At 38.5% G+C, this 15988-nt stretch overlaps 1 protein-coding gene across 2 annotated transcripts in view; it reads left to right on the top strand.

Annotated features, from left to right (window-relative positions):
* ITGBL1 (integrin subunit beta like 1) overlaps positions 1-12151 on the top strand; it is a 203289-nt gene extending 191138 nt beyond the window's left edge. For both annotated transcript variants that reach the window (XM_036299396.1, XM_036299395.1), the window contains 3 exons: positions 3502-3648; positions 10168-10281; positions 11295-12151. In XM_036299396.1, coding sequence (XP_036155289.1) covers positions 3502-3648; positions 10168-10281; positions 11295-11386 — 353 coding nt within the window. In that variant the 3' untranslated portion in view covers positions 11387-12151. The remainder of the gene's footprint in view (positions 1-3501; positions 3649-10167; positions 10282-11294) is intronic.
* Positions 12152-15988: the final 3837 nt, after the last annotated feature.

The following is a 15988-nucleotide window of genomic DNA, read 5'->3' as shown; positions in this document are numbered from 1 at the left end:
AGACTCCCTCCTGATTGAAACAGACAACTGCGCCCTCAGCCGCCAGCCAGCTTTGCACGCACCTCCGCACCTTTGTATTTTCCGCACTGCACCTCCTCTGAGTCTTGGTATGCTGTTCTCTTTCCTTCTAGTTGAAGAATTTCCCCTCAGCCAGCCTTCCTGTGGTTCTGGGTGATGTCCGTTCCATCTTTTAGTTGTATTTTTGAAGTGGTTGTGCGAGGCAGCAATCTCCGGTGTTTACCTATGCCGCCATCCTGGTTCCCTCAATTGTGTAGCTCTTATGAAACACCAATTCTCTAACTTCACTCCAATTTATAGAATGTAGAAATAAAGTAGTCATCCAAGAACTGTCCATTAGTCTTAAAGGACAGTTATTTAGCCAGATGACCTGTAAAAATGTCCTGGATTCAGTTTACAGTTCCAAGTTGTGATTAATTTTGTAAATGAGGAGATATTGTTTAAAAAATAATCTCAATCTAAAAGTCTTTTGAGGATCTGCTAAGATTAAGGCAGTGTGCTTGGCACTCTGAAGGCTACACTGATTGTTAGAAGTGATTCCTACTATCAAGGAATTCACAGTCAAGGAATAGGTTTATTTAATAAATAACCACATAAACTACATCCTACAAGGTGGAAGACAACCAGTGCCACCATAGAGGTGAGAAATAAGGTGATGCAGAAATTCAGAGGATAAGACGAATTCCCCTTGAAAGTATTAGAAAAGTTTTCACAGAGGTTTAAAAATTAAGCAGGAACTGGATGTGTGAAGTAGGGGAACAGAAGGACAGCATTTTTTACCAAAAGTATGAAGTCAGAAAAGTGCAGGGGATACATTGAGAAGAAGGAATAGGTCAACTTGGTAAGATCAAGAGGTATATGCAAGGGGAGAAGAGGAGAGATTATAAGGTTGGAAAAGTAGCTTGGCATTCTATTTCAGGAACCTAAAACATAAGGAAAGTTATAGTAGGTGCACTTCATATCATAAATATTGGGGAGTCATACAGCACTAGATATGAAGGCTATGATGTGAGTAGAGTGGTGTAATAGGAAGCGGTGAGCAAGAATATTGGAGAAGACATGACAGGAAGGTATCTCAAAGGTTTATGATGGTGATATGAGTGGATATGTTGGAGTTAGTTTCAACAGGACCTGTTGAGGGCAGTAACAGGGATTCAAATGTGATTCAAAACATTTTAAACTGGTTGACTGAAAGGAAAGTTATATCATTAAAATAAATGGACAATACAGAAGAGGAGCTTTTATTTTATTTATTTTTTATTGATTAAGTTATTAAATATGTGTCCTTATCCCCACATTACCCCCCCATCCCCCCCACTCATGCCCTAAGAGGAGCTTTTAGAAAGGAAATTGTATATGCAGGTTGAGAAGTATCAATTTTGTATGCTAGTAGTACATAAAGTATGGAATCACAGGTGTGGTCCAGTCCTGTGATCATTGAGGTTATCAGAAACCATGTGAGGTGATGAATTTTTCAAAGGAGACATTATAGAGAGATAAAAAATGATTGATGGTAGACAATCGGGATGCCTACATTAATTAGATCAGGAAAAAAAGTAGAAGGATAAATAAACAATGGAGGAGTATTGAAAGGATAAGGAGAGACTAATGTCATGAAAACCAATACAGGAAACACTTTTCAAGAAGAAAGTGCCCATGAATATCAAAGTATGCCTTCTAACTATGTAGCAGCTAAACAAGATAGCAATTAAGAAAAGATTTCGAGTTGTCTCAAATTGATAATCATGAACTATAGAAGCAATGTGAACCAACGGAAAAAGAGTGGACATTGAAATCAGAGAAATTGGCATCAAGGTCTGATTCTGTGTGGTTGAGCTATGTGCTTTGGGGTAAAATTGCTTTGTTTCTCTGGACCTTAATTTCTTGACTATAAAATGGAGATGATACCCGAATCAAAGGGCTCTGAGATTAAATTTAGTAAAAACAACATAGGGATAAGAAGAGGCTGTTGGAAATAGGTCTGTTAATCTAGGTCTCTTTTGAGTTTGCCTCCCATTTGCTTTCCATGAACTTCCAGATGATCATGTGTTATAGAAAAACTTACCTGAGTTTGTGGGAGTTTAGGTTAAATTATCATGACCACAAATTGCAAAATATTCAGCATTGTCCCCTAATCCCTCCTGTGCAAAGCTGAATATAGGAGGAAGCAGATGGAATAGGTTTACTCTGAAAGTCCTGCCACAGCAAATGTTCAAGACAGAATGGTGTCGACAGGTTCAGAGGGCTGAGCAGTTGGAATGACAACAACTGTGTCCTTGATGCTTGCTTTTGCAAACCCTGGTGCTTAGCAAAATGCTCTGTTCATAATAGAGACTCGGTAAGACTCAAAGCAGCCAAACAAATAGCTGTTTTGTTTGTCCTGTTTGAAGAGATCTGGCTCTAAGGTAATACACATATTAGAAAAGGATTTTTGAAAAGGATAAAGCATTGATTGGAAACAAGAAACATTTTAGGAAGATGGTGCAATCTAATGGGGTATTGGTAGCAAGCAGCTAGACAGATGTGTAAGCCAATGCATACTTGCCATAAATACAATGTCATATATGTTGCCAAAAGATAAACATCCCCCAAATCAGGAGTCAATGATGGAAACAAAAGGGAAAAAAAAGCTGAAGACATGAATCAAAGCCTCATGCTGTTTCTAATTTGTAGACAACAGTAGAGAGACATGGCCAAAACTGGTTTGGCTCAGTGGATAGAGCGTCGGCCTGAGGACTGAAAGGTCCCAGGTTTGATTCCGGTCAAGGGCATGTGCCTTGGTTGTGGACACATCCCCAGTAGGAGATGTGCAGGAGGCAGCTGATCAGTGTTTCTCTCTCATTGATGTTTCTAACTATCTCTCTCCTTTCCTCTTTGTAAAAAATCAATAAAATATATTATTAAAAAATAAAATAAATTGACAAACTTAAAAAAAAAACAATAGACATGGTTACTTACACTTAGATCTGTTCTTATTAATAAGTAGAGAGGCACACAGATAAGGAAATATAATACCAGATGCCATTAACTTCTTATGGAAATTGATCTTTTATTTTGATTAGTAAACAGTAGGATTGTAATCAATAAATGCAGCATCAACGGTCAAGTGACTAGCCTTGTCCGTTGGTCTGGGTATCATGGTGTGCACCATGAAGAAAAGCACCGAGACCCCATACTGCTAAAAAACGCAAATGACGTATTTTATATCAAGAAAAGATGGTATAATTCCATGTCAAATTGTTTCAAGGTTTCTTTCTCTCTCGATCCATCTCCTTTGCTGCATTCAAATGTACTATGAGAGTTGGAACTTTGTTGTGAAGTTCTTTTCAGCAGTCACGAGCCCAGTGACTATGCATAAAGGGAAAGTGTGTTTGCTGGATAGGAAACCAGAGCCTGTGGTTTACATATCTCTTCCTTAAACACTGCAATCAGCCTGATATTTACCATCTCCTCCTCTCTCCCCGCCCTGTGATTGCTTCTCAGGCCACGGCACGTGTTCCTGTGGCCGCTGCGTGTGTGAGAGAGGATGGTTCGGGAAGCTCTGCCAACATCCCAGGAAGTGCAACATGACGGAGGGACTGAGCAAGAGTCTGTGTGAATCAGCAGATGGCATACTGTGCTCCGGAAAGGGTGAGTCTCTCTGCCGGAGCTTGGCCTGGATCCCTGCTGGGACACATGGCTTGTACCGCAGCCCGCGGCAAACATCCCTTTCAAGCCGCACTTTGCCTGAATGAAAATCACTCTGTCCTCTGCTTGTACCGGACCTTATTAGTGTGAAAGTGAACCACGTGAGGCTTAGTATCCAAGGAAATGGAGTGCATGAGGTGGGTTGCATGTGAAAAGATCCTCAGCCACTTGTAGACAACCTCATTGTGAATGAAATGCAATTAATAATTGTATAAAGAAGAAAGAACAATAAGATATGCTGGGACCTGAATGGGCCCCAAAAGGTAGAGGTACAATCATTGAGTTCACCTGTGACAGAGCAGAGCCCAGGACGGGTCTGCATAAAATGCTCTGGAAGCTCATGGGATTCTCACTAAATGTTAGGGAGCTGCCCTGCCTGGAACTGAATGTCAATCTCCTGCTCTCCTCTTCCGCTCAGCTGCTTCCTTACAGAACAAACCACCCCCCTTTTCAGACTTTTATAGCTGAAGCTACATCTATCCTCCAACATCTACCCTGGGTCAGGAGTGCAGGTAAATGCTTTCTGAAGAAAACACAGTGAAGCAAAGTCAAGCTGCTGAGGAGGCCTCAGAAGCAGAACTCGCCTCAGGGATGTGCCCCTCAACAGTGGCTGTCGCTACCGATGATCACTCAAGGCCAATGCTCTCCGGATGAAAGAGGCCTCTTGACGTAATTGCAAAAAATAAACTCAGATGGAGGCTGTGACCACATTTGGTGCCAGGAGGAAGGCTGAGAATGGATACAAACATGTTCATTTTAATATCCGAGCATGTCCTTGGTTTCCAGGAATTCTGTGTTTGAGACTGGTGTTTACAGAGTTCTGGCAAGGAGGCCATGCCTTCCACCGAATGCAATCACAGCAGCCAAGCAGCACTTAAATGCATCTAAAGCAATCACTTTGTTCCCTGTTTGTTCTCGTATGGAATTCATGCTAATTCCAAGTCCTAAGCAAATCTCAGCATTTCAGTTCTCAGGGGCCCTCAGGTCCTGGATATACTTGCTTTAGGTTCAAGGAGTTCTGTTGGCCCTGGCAGGCTTGGCTCAGTTGGGTGGGCATCCTCTTGTGCACTGAAATGTTGCCAGTTTGATTCCCAATCGGGGCACATGCCTGGGTTTTGGGCTCTATCCCAGGTAGGACGTCTTGCTCTCATATCGCTGTTTCTTTCTTTCTCTCCCTCTTCCTACCTCTCTCTCTAAAATCCACTTAAAAAATCTTTTTAAAAGAAAAAAGAAGCTCTGTTGGGAGGAGGAAGGAAAGGTTGAAAGGAAGAGACAGAGGGAAGGGATTGCCAAGGAAGAGATTAACAAAGAGAACAGTAAAGGTGGTAGGAATAGAATTAACCATCAAGGTGGAAGCTGGGGAGGAAAAAGAAATGTTATCAGGTCAGAAGGGAGTGTCCTGTGTATAAAAAAGTGCTCAGAATGATTAATTTGTTTGAATTAGAGTTATTTTTTTCCCTGAGTATAGCTTCAAACACAGAGCCCTAGCGTTTAGATACTTTTGTTGTTGGTTTTCATGACGGCATTATCCTTGGAATAAGGCTATTAGCTTTTCTGAGAAACTCTACTAAATGGAACTTTTGTATTAGAACATTGGTGTGCTTGTTTATTTTAAAAATTAGCCATTGTGTGTGTGTGTGTGTGTGTGTGTGTGTGTGTGTGTGTGTTTCCTAGACACTATAAAATCACTAACATTGTTCATAAGCAGGTCTTTGCTAGTCATGTTCAATTGCAGGTACAGAAGGAGAACATATACACACAGCCATGCTCACCTGTGTGGTGAATACCATTCTGTCATTTCCTCGCTGAATTTCATGCAAAAAAGAGGAGTAGTTTGTTTTCAAGAAATAAACATTCTCATTAAAGTCATTACATTCTGAGGAGAGATTTTCAGCATCTTAAATATCGAAAAGGCCCCCAAAAGGGAATGAACCCAAAGGCATTTCCTCAAAACAAAACAAGAAAATCTCTCTAGCTAATGCCTTTTTCAAATTGCTTGCTTTAGGTGATGGAATAATATCTGCAGATCAATGATGGGTTGAAAGCGTATATTTTAAACTGTTTATCCTTCAATGGGGAGAGATCTTCAAAAGGAGACTGGATGTAAAAGCTGCCTCAAGGCTGTGTGCTTTGAAGCTGGCACTAGAGAGGATGGTGGGCATTCTGTTTGCAGCCGCTGACTGCTGGCTTCTTCCCACTTACTCTGGAGTCATCAGTGCTTGATTCTAGAACAGGATTACAACGGTGCCCATGGAACTGTGCTCTCCCATAGGCACAGAGACCTGTGGGGATGCAGCTGTTATTTCTGTCTCCTTAGAGGGTACCATCCACCCCTTGCCTCAAGAACCACAGAAAGAGCCTTTGCTGGTTTGGTTCAGTGGATAGAGCATTGGCCCTTATACTGAAGGGTCCCAAGTATAATTCCAGTCAAGGGCATGTACCTTGGTTGCAGGCTTAAAACCCAGCCCCAGTAGGGCGGGGCACTTGCAGGAGGCAACCAGTTGATGTATCTCTTTCACATCAATGCTTTTTTCTCTCTCTTCCCCTCCCTTCCACTCTCTTCAAAAATCAATCCTTGGGTGAGAATTAGCAAAACAAAAAGAGAACCACAGAAAGAGTAACTCACAAAATAGACAACAGGTTTCGACATGGTAGCAGAGAAACCTATTCCAAGTTATTTGACTGGGGCCGGGTATTTTTTAATAGGTTTTATGGACTTGCCAGAATTCCATATACTTTCCCTCAACATAGTAAATGAAAACCCCTCACCCTGATCTTCACAAAGGACGTTGGAGTGTTTTTCTTTCTCCGACTAGGGGACAGGGAGGAGCAGTGGGCCTGAGGTCACCACCTGGTAGCCTGTACCCAACTGTTTCCACCAGGCGCTCCCCATGATCTGTGAATAAAGCCGTCACCTCAGGAGATGATAAAGAAATAACGTTTTATTTCTTTACAAATTTATAGCCAAGACAATAAATCACTCCATAGAAAAATTTAAAACTAGATACATTGCTGTGACCTTCATAACAGATGGAGTTGTGAATACAATAGTGGAAACTGCCTGCTGGGATGTTGGTTGCAGCATTTTGTCAGGCTTGATGAATGGAAAAGAAAGTCCACTTTGAAATGGGGCAGCTGACAAGGGTGCTCGCCCTTACACTCAAGCTGTTCATGTGAATCACCAGAGAGATGAGCTTAGAGCCAGGTTTAACTCCCTTTGCAGAATCCATGCTGTAATTCGTCGGCTGTTTGTTTGCTTGAGTATTTATGTGTATCCAAGAGTACATAATCACCTTTCTAGTTCCGGGTCATCATCTCTGTATTCTTAAAGATGTTGTCTGATGATGGCTGTAATTGCATGTCACTAAATGTCTCCTTAGAACTCTTACAAAGACACTGTTGAGTCCCACATCATCCGAATAAGTCCATGGTACACACCCACCCACTCACCTATCCCTTACCTATACCCCATCCTGGCAGATTCTTCATCCCTGAAAAGAAACAGGGTAAAAGTTAGGCTTCAAAAACCAGACTCGGACCCGTGTTTTAGTTGCCTCACCCAATATAACTGTCAATGGGAACACACAACTCATTTTTTGAAACTATATGAAGGTTTTTCTTGTGAGAGGCATCACAGATAGGCAGCTAGGTAGGTAAAACAGTAGATGGAATGGATGGAAATCTTTTTTTGCCCCCATGGCCCTGGGCAATTCCATTATCCTCCCTGTATGTCCATTTTCTCATCTTTGAAGGCAGAAGAATTTCATTTCTTTCCCTTTCTTAAGTTCTAAGGATGCTCTGAAAATGTGGCTGAATCCCCAAGGAATGGAAGCCACTCAAAAAGTACAGAAGGGAGATGGAAGCATTCTTAACAGTCCTCATACTGAGAAAGAAAATAAATGGATTAGTGGTGTTGTGGTCAGGAATTTACCACCCTAGAGTTCCTGCCAAGATGGACCAGCTTCTCCCTAAGGCTGGACAGAGTCTCATGGGCACGAGTGGGTGCTGGTCCAGCTGAGCTGAATAATCGATCACCTCCTGGCAGCCATGTGGCTTATATCTTTCTGACAGAATCCTTTTCCTAGGATTTTCCCTTTCCAGAGTAGGGCAATTTGACCCCTGCTTATTGATGAAAACAGCCAGGTTGTTCTATAACAAAGGCGCTATAAAACATCCTATTAATGACCACGCTGTGTTATTATGACATGCCATACTACTCCTAGTTTCACAAGCAGTAGAAGAATTTCCTACCTCTGAGATGCACTGAGAATTCACAAACAGGAAAAAAACAACCCAGCTGGGGAAAACGCTGACGAGAGAAGCTAGTTTTTCATAGCACATACAAAAATCAACCCCCGTTTTTCATTCTAAGTATTTCAGTGACTAGCAGACTTCTGAAAATGCATTTACTTGTCAAATGGTCTAGCAATGTATATTCACTTTAGCTGAGCTGACCAGTTTTAGGGAAATACTATACAATGGCCTGAAGCTAAGCATTGGAAGTGAGAACAGTGATCAGAATAGTTCTAGAGCCAGGGGACAAGTTTAAAGATGAAATGTGATTTTTTTTTCATGAATTGTGGCAAAAAAAATTATATCCCTGGAGTAATACATAAATATCATGGACATATAAAGTCATTTACATCTCCATGTGTTGTAGAAACAAGTTTGAAATATAAGGGAGATAGTATTTTAGAAACAAAAACAGTGGAATTCTTCAAATAATCTTCCTCCACTCATAAAGCACTAAATATGATACCTTCTGAGGATATGTTAATGAAGTCATTAAAATGCCCCAAGTTTTCATAGTTTTCCAATATTGCTCTATCCATTTGCAAAATGCACAGATGACTGTTGAACATTTCTGTGCCTAGAGATTTGACAGAAAGTCTTTAAAATTAGAATAAATAAATTTCTAAATAAAGAAACACTGTGCCTGGGTGAGATGACCAACTCTCACAGACTGGCCTGGGAGGCCCAGTTACAGGCCCTAAGCAACCAGGAGGGTGCTGATCACTCATTAGAACGGGAAGTTATCTATTTTGCAACCTCGCCCCTCAGTAAAACAAGTAAATGGAACCATGCTGCGGTTAAGTAAGAAGTTAATAAATGTAAACACAGTTCTCACCATGTAACTAATTCTGACTGCTCCCTTACCCTGAGAAGTGTGACAAGGAATATCAAAAGTTTAATTTGGCCATTGGGGATTCTTGCAGCTAAAATGCATATATGAGTTTCCATAATATAAAATATCATGGGGTGCTTAATGCCTGGGGCACCTTTATGTGCATCCTTTCATGATAGCAGTAGTGCACAAAAGTTTCTTTCTCTAACCATTTTTTAATTGCAATGTTTCATAGAGACACTAATGATTGATTTCTGCCTCCTCCCAATATATTTTGAATTTACCAAGTCTGTTATTTTATAGAATATGTCAAAATAATTTTTCTACTTCACAGTCATTTAAGGTGATAGGCATCTTTGGTAAAAGGAAATCACATCTAGAAAGAACAATCAATCCAAGGAAATAGAAGGAAGCAGAAAGCTATTCTTTGTGTTCATTTTTAACTTGAAAACTTTATTTACTGCTATTGTAGAAGTAGTTTTGCCACATGAAGATGTTTAGGCTGAGGGAAATTTCTTCTCTGACACTATTTAATTCCTATATTTTCTTTTCTAAATGTGCCATTAATAAACCTGTTTCTCAGCAAGCCAAAATATCTTTAATAACCAAAAAAGGAAGTTTTGAATTAGGTAGGAAGTAAAAAGAGAGGAAATGAGTGAAGTAATGGAAAAGGTGGTTGGATCAAGAGCCTCATAAAAGATGGACATTTGAGGCGAGGGATTAGAGCTCTCCTGGATGGTGGCGGGAAATCCCAAGGGTGAAACTGGGTAAGGTAAATATACATGAGTGATTGTATGTGTATTTTTAGCACTTTAATGAGCCACCCAGTAGGCAAGTGAGTCCTTACTTTAAGAAAATCATGTAATCAAAAATCCAAAATTATAAGCACAATAAATTTAGTAGTTGTTTTAATTATAAATTGCACCCTCATTTAATAGAACTTACTATTCAATTCCTTTAAAAGACAGACACTTTGAAACATGATTCAATTCAGAAAAAAAAATTTTGAAAACACATATATTTTGAACACCTTTTTAGAAGGCCATCTATAAAAATCAGCCACATTCCGCCCTCATTGACATTTCAACCAGACTGAGCCATGGAACATTTGCTCAAGGCTAATTGCAGCCGTCTAGATCCATAATGAAGCCTTTCAGGATAACCTTTATGTATTACAGTAAGTAACGCTCCCTTTTAAGCCACTGGCTATTCCATAAACTTTTACCTTTGGAAGGTTGGTTATTAGAAGCCGATTGCCGGTACATTGATAGTATTCTACTCTAGACAGAAACCTTTAGTTGTGTGGTAACGATCAATAATACCCTTTGTGATTTCAGGTTCTTGTCACTGTGGAAAGTGCATTTGTTCTGCTGAAGAATGGTACATTTCAGGGGAATTCTGCGACTGTGATGACAGGGACTGCGACAAACATGATGGTCTCATTTGCACAGGTGCAGTACTGACCCACTCTAATTGATCTATGCCACATTTTGCAATAAAGGTGAATGACACTCAGCACATTTTGCTGTGGGTCACTGGGCAGGAGAGCTTTCGTGTGCTGAAGGGCCAAATAGTAATATAAAGTACGTAAAGGGAGGTGGGCATTTCAGAATAAGCACTAACATTATTCCCAGGCATAAAAGTATGCACCCAAATTATATGATTTGGAGGAAAATTCCATATAAAGTAACTTCCCCCAATTTACACATATGCAGTTTTATATATTGCAGAAAGAACATAATTCTCTTGACAACTATTTCACTTTTAACATGGAATAGGGACTAGAATATATTTTAAACAGGACCTAGGCACCAAAGCTGTTTGATGTGTTAGTTTGTTTTTAGGGAATGGAATATGTGTGTGTTGGGGGGATGGGAATAGGAAAACAATTTAGGAATATAATAGATACTGCTATGCTGAGTTTCTGAGTCCTAATAATTGGTAATTAAACTATTTTCTTAAACAATGTATAGGGGAGATAGAGGCATATATTTATTCTCCTTGTTTTTAACTAAAGGTAAAAGATGAGTATGTGTGTGTCATTAAGATAGACATTCACATTCTGCCCACTCCTACTACACAAGGCTCCTCTTCTAGCTAATTATTCAGCCTACCTCATCCTATGTCAAGGAGCGGTATGTTCGTTAGCATTTATTGTTACACATAACCTGCTCTCTACAGAAAAACAAAATTATTCATGGAAGCCCAGCTGGAGTGATACTGATGGTCATTATTAGATTGATACTAACTGGATGGTAGCACCAAGGAGATGCCATTAATTGTTTAAAAGGTCAGATTTCCTATAGCTGTTTAATAAGATAATAATAAGATGGCTGCACAATAAGAAAGTTTTCAGAGGATGAATGAAATTGCTTTGATTATGAACAGTTATGTTTTATAATAACACATATTAACTTGGTATATTTCAATCATAATAATGAATCTCCTGTGTATTTTACTGCAGGGAATGGAATATGCAGCTGTGGAAACTGTGAGTGCTGGGATGGATGGAACGGAAACGCATGTGAAATCTGGCTTGGCACAGAATACCCTTAACAATGAGAGAGGACTGGGTTCTTATTTGTCTAGGCCATTAGAAATATAAATGCAGAGGAAACCATGTATAATCACCACGAGGACAGGTCCAACAGACTGTTGTATGTTTTTCTATTTCTGAAAGCCCGATGAAATCTGGATACCCATTAAAAATGAGTTAAGCAAACTCAGATGTAAGTAACACCAGAAAAGAAATTTTCTCCTACAATTTACATCAGTGGTTCTCAACAAGGGTGACTTTACCACCCAGAAAACATCTGGCAATGTCTACAGACAATTCTGATGGTCACACTGGGTGGGGTTGGAGGGTGCTCTTCAGGCGTCTAGTGGGTAGAGGTCAGGGATACTGCCAAACCCAGCAGTGCCCAGGACAATCCCAACGATGAAGAATTTTCTGACTTCAGATGTCATTAATTGCAGAGTTGAGGAAAGCTGAATTACATGGTTGTTAAAAATGCACATCCCTACACAAGAAAGGCCATTTTAGACTCGAAGAAAAAGAGCCTTACATAAATCCATTGATCATATGTTGCCAGGATTCCCCATCACTCAGTGTTTCCATATGGAAATGAAGACAAACACACTTGAAGTACAATGTTGGATTGGGGTAGGGGGGCAGAGGCCAGATCACCAATGCTTTTAGTCATTAAGTCATTTGTCTAGTTTCACTTTAAACTCACAAAAGAAGTTCTCTTAAGATGAAGGAAGAAATTATGGAAAATGTACAATTTAACATTTTTAATAAATAGTGACGTAAGTTGTTTACACTCTGTGTCAATATGTATTTTACCAACTGAGGACTGACTAACAAAAGAATGAATTGCTGTTCAAAAGCATCCATTTTTACGTGACTAGAGCATGTTTTAAACTGGACATGGGTTACATGTACAAGGAATCTGATTTTTCCCTAGAAGTTACTCCATGGTAACCTGCCTTTTAAAAAGACAATATCTAGTTAGGTCTATGACAGGCTGATATATGTATTCATTTCTCTTAAAAGATTCTATTATTTCTAAGGATACATTTCTCACTGGAAAAGTAGGGCCATACATGGAAGTCAAGAAGAGACATTGCGATAAAATGGTACCAGTCCCACAAGCTCAGAGGATAAAAAGAAAAATCTACAAATGGCTTAAATAGAAGTTACAAATATTCACTCAGTGATAGGAACAAAATGTTTATTTTCATAATGGTGAAATTTCGCTCTGTATGAAATTCACATCAAATTATGAAAATGTACAATAACTTGGACTTCCTTTACATATTTGCAATCACGTCTACTTATACCCACTAGTTTAGGCAACCTTTAATTATTTAGAGCTAAAAAAGACCCACTTTTTATTTAATGTGGATTATATTTTGTAAAATCCTGCAATAATGTAATAAAATCATTTTATTATTGTTTAAGATGAAAAATTTTACTTGGACATTTTACGTAATGATGTAAATATTCTAGACTCATGGTTTGGACTTTATAAATCAAGACACCAAAAGTGAGGAAAATGTGTACCTGCAGGGTTACTTAAAATTTACATTAAAAATTATTTAAGAGAAATTTAATTGATGCTGATTTTTAGAATACCGACAGTGTTCTCTGACTTTAACAGATTTATAAAATTGTTATCTCTATCCTGAGATTAAGGAGTGCAACCACACCAGTTGTATCTCAATTGTTCAGTGCATCAACTGAAATATCAGTTTTGTAAATGAGGGAAATGTAAGCAGTTAAGAAATTATAGATATATAGATAGATATCTATACATCTATATATATGCATATGCATATATATATATATATATTTATAAATATCCTTTCCTCTTCTCTAAACATTTTAAGCCTCAAACAAACCTATTTTAACTGTTCAGTAGCAATTTCAATGCTGACTGATTTGATGATGGACCCATGGGCATTCACTACATTATCACAGCGCAGTGACATCTGTAGTCCTTACTGCAGAGCTCTGCTTTCAGTGGAAAGGACCAGATAGTAAACATTGTAGACTTTGTGGGCCACATACATCTCTTTCGCATATACTCCTTTGTTTGTGTTTAAAACTGTATAAAGAAAAAAACTCATTCTGAGCTCCTGCGCCATACAAAAGCCAATTGTAAGCTGGGTTTGGCTCACAGCTGAGGAATAAAAGATCAACCTGTGCTTTGATGGAACTGCCGTTAATCTCCTGTTTCCTCACATAACCCCAGGTGTGTCTTATTTTTCTTGTAATTATCTATATTTGTTATCCCTTTTCATTAGCAACTACAGCAAAAGTGTTTCTCTTTTAAAAAATTAATATAAGAAAAGAGTGCTCAGCATTTATGTTTTTAAAGAAAAAGTTTAGATATGGAGAAATGTTAATTATAAAGTTCAGAATGGGATTTGTCCAAAATTTTTGACAATGAAAATATATTGCAGTCAGCTATATTCTGGGTTCCTTTAGTTAAAAATTATTGAACCAAATTTTTCATATTTCTCCTGTGCATGTGTATGTGTGATGTTTGACTCCAGCTTGCAAACATCAATAGATCTATTAAGAATTTAATTTATATGTTTAAATCGGAAAAAGTTAAACATAGTTACATATAAAGACCTACATTCTACCCTTCTTAAATGTGATTTTGTACTTTGACTTTTGATTCCATTACTAAGATAGAAACTCCCTCTTTAAAAAATGCCAAGGCCAGAGTAAATTTGTAATAGGAGGGAAAATGTGCCAATCTCATTGGCCGGTTCAAGTTTGTCCCAAGTTACAGTGAGATTAATGTGAATTGAGAATGATACAATAAGTGATGTTGGCCACAACCGTGCTTGCTTTGCAAACCATCACTGAGAAATCCTAAGAGGGACTTCTCCATAGAATTCGACTAAGGTCTTAAGACCTAAGAAGAGAATCATTATACCCTATTTCTCCCAAGACTCCTTGAGCTAATTTAGATTCCTTCAACACATTGAAAGAAATGACCACACCATCCCAGATGCAAATGCAGTCTCTGCCAGCAGACATCAGGATTAGACTGAATAGTATAGAAAAACCAGGAAAAAACCATAATTCAGCTTTTGTTTTCAGACTCTATCAAAACTTTGAAACCCAGTTCAGTATTCAAGCATCAACAGGTTCTATGTACCACCTCGTAAGCTAAGGAACTTAAGCTATGAAATGTATTTTCTCCAAAGTAACCCAATTCATATCTGGATTTTGATATGCCTACATTTAGCTGAATCGCTTTCTCCAAATATAGTCTTGTTCTGAAATGAAATTAAAAATAAATTTCAAATATTTTCACTTCTAAATTAGAGTTTGAATCAACCTGATCTCCCTTTGAAATGTTAATTCTCTGATTTAATATTTAGGAGAAAACTGTAAATGAAGTGATACATAGCTAATGCTCAATACATATTTAACATGTTTTGTTTTGTTTTTTTTAAAGAGAACCTAATCTGATATTGGTCATCCTGAAAAACATTTGACTGTTTTAGTGCTTTAGGTACTAATTAAGCAACTAGCCAGATGTGATAAAGAAACTGTGCTTACTCTTCAAGAGGCAATTAGGCCAGGCCAGTGTGGCTCAGTGGTTGGGTGTTGACCTGTGAACCGGGAGGTTGTGGTTTGATTCCTGGTCAAGGCATGTGCCTCGGTTGTGGGTTCAATCCCCAGTGTGGGGCGTGTAGGGGAGGCACCAGATTGGTGATTCTCTCTCATCATTAATGTTTTTGTCTCTCCCTCTCCCTTCTTGTCTGAAATCAATAAAAAAAATTTAGAAAAAAGAGGCAATTAGAAGGATTGTGGCAGGAATTTTATGGGCCCATTGTAGGTCTCCTGAAGTCACCCCCTTCCCCAAAACACTCAGTGCAACCTAACAAGTAAAGCAAGAATTTCTAAATTCTCTAGGATTTATAATGAAATCATGCTTAGTTTCAACTTACTCTCTACAGAGGGTGGACCATTTGCATCTATTCTATAATTTTCCCAAGTAACGTTTTAGCAAAACATTTTAGAAAGCAAACATAAGAAAATAAAAATGGTGTCACTTGAAGTACCAAAACCATTAAACATTAAGCATTGCTGAGGGATGGGTGAAGCAATCAGCTAACATAACAAATCAGTAGAAATAACCCTCCCAGACCAGATATGCATGCAAATGGATGAGATATTAGACTTGATACAATCAACATACATACATGTAGGTACAAAACACACGGTCTCTAAATACAAATGAATTCCATCAGATTTACTATACAGAACATCAATGGTGACAGATTGCACTTACTTAATAACATCAAACTTGATTTTGAGGGGGAAGAAGAGGGTCTTATCCCAGAAAAAATAGCGAGAGAGGTATCATCAAAGAGCTAAAATTTTCTTTGGCACGGTAAAGGGGGAAATTGAGTTTACCAACTTATTTACATGACATGTCTATATTTGTGGGTGATGCAATGCCATTTCATTACATAAAGTTGTTTGATGTTTTATAATATGCCTTCTTATAAATATTTTATTCAGTGTGTTGTATTGGTGAATATAACAAATGATATTAAACACAGAAACTGTACAAAGCAGACACACTCTGTATGTAAATTGAGAAATACATACTAACAGTTCTTGAT

This window comes from Myotis myotis, unplaced genomic scaffold (assembly GCF_014108235.1).
Source record: "Myotis myotis isolate mMyoMyo1 unplaced genomic scaffold, mMyoMyo1.p scaffold_m19_p_3, whole genome shotgun sequence".
NCBI lineage: Eukaryota > Metazoa > Chordata > Mammalia > Chiroptera > Vespertilionidae > Myotis > Myotis myotis.
The sequence above is the reverse complement of the archived record's forward strand: the minus strand, read 5'-3'. Positions and strand labels throughout refer to the sequence as shown.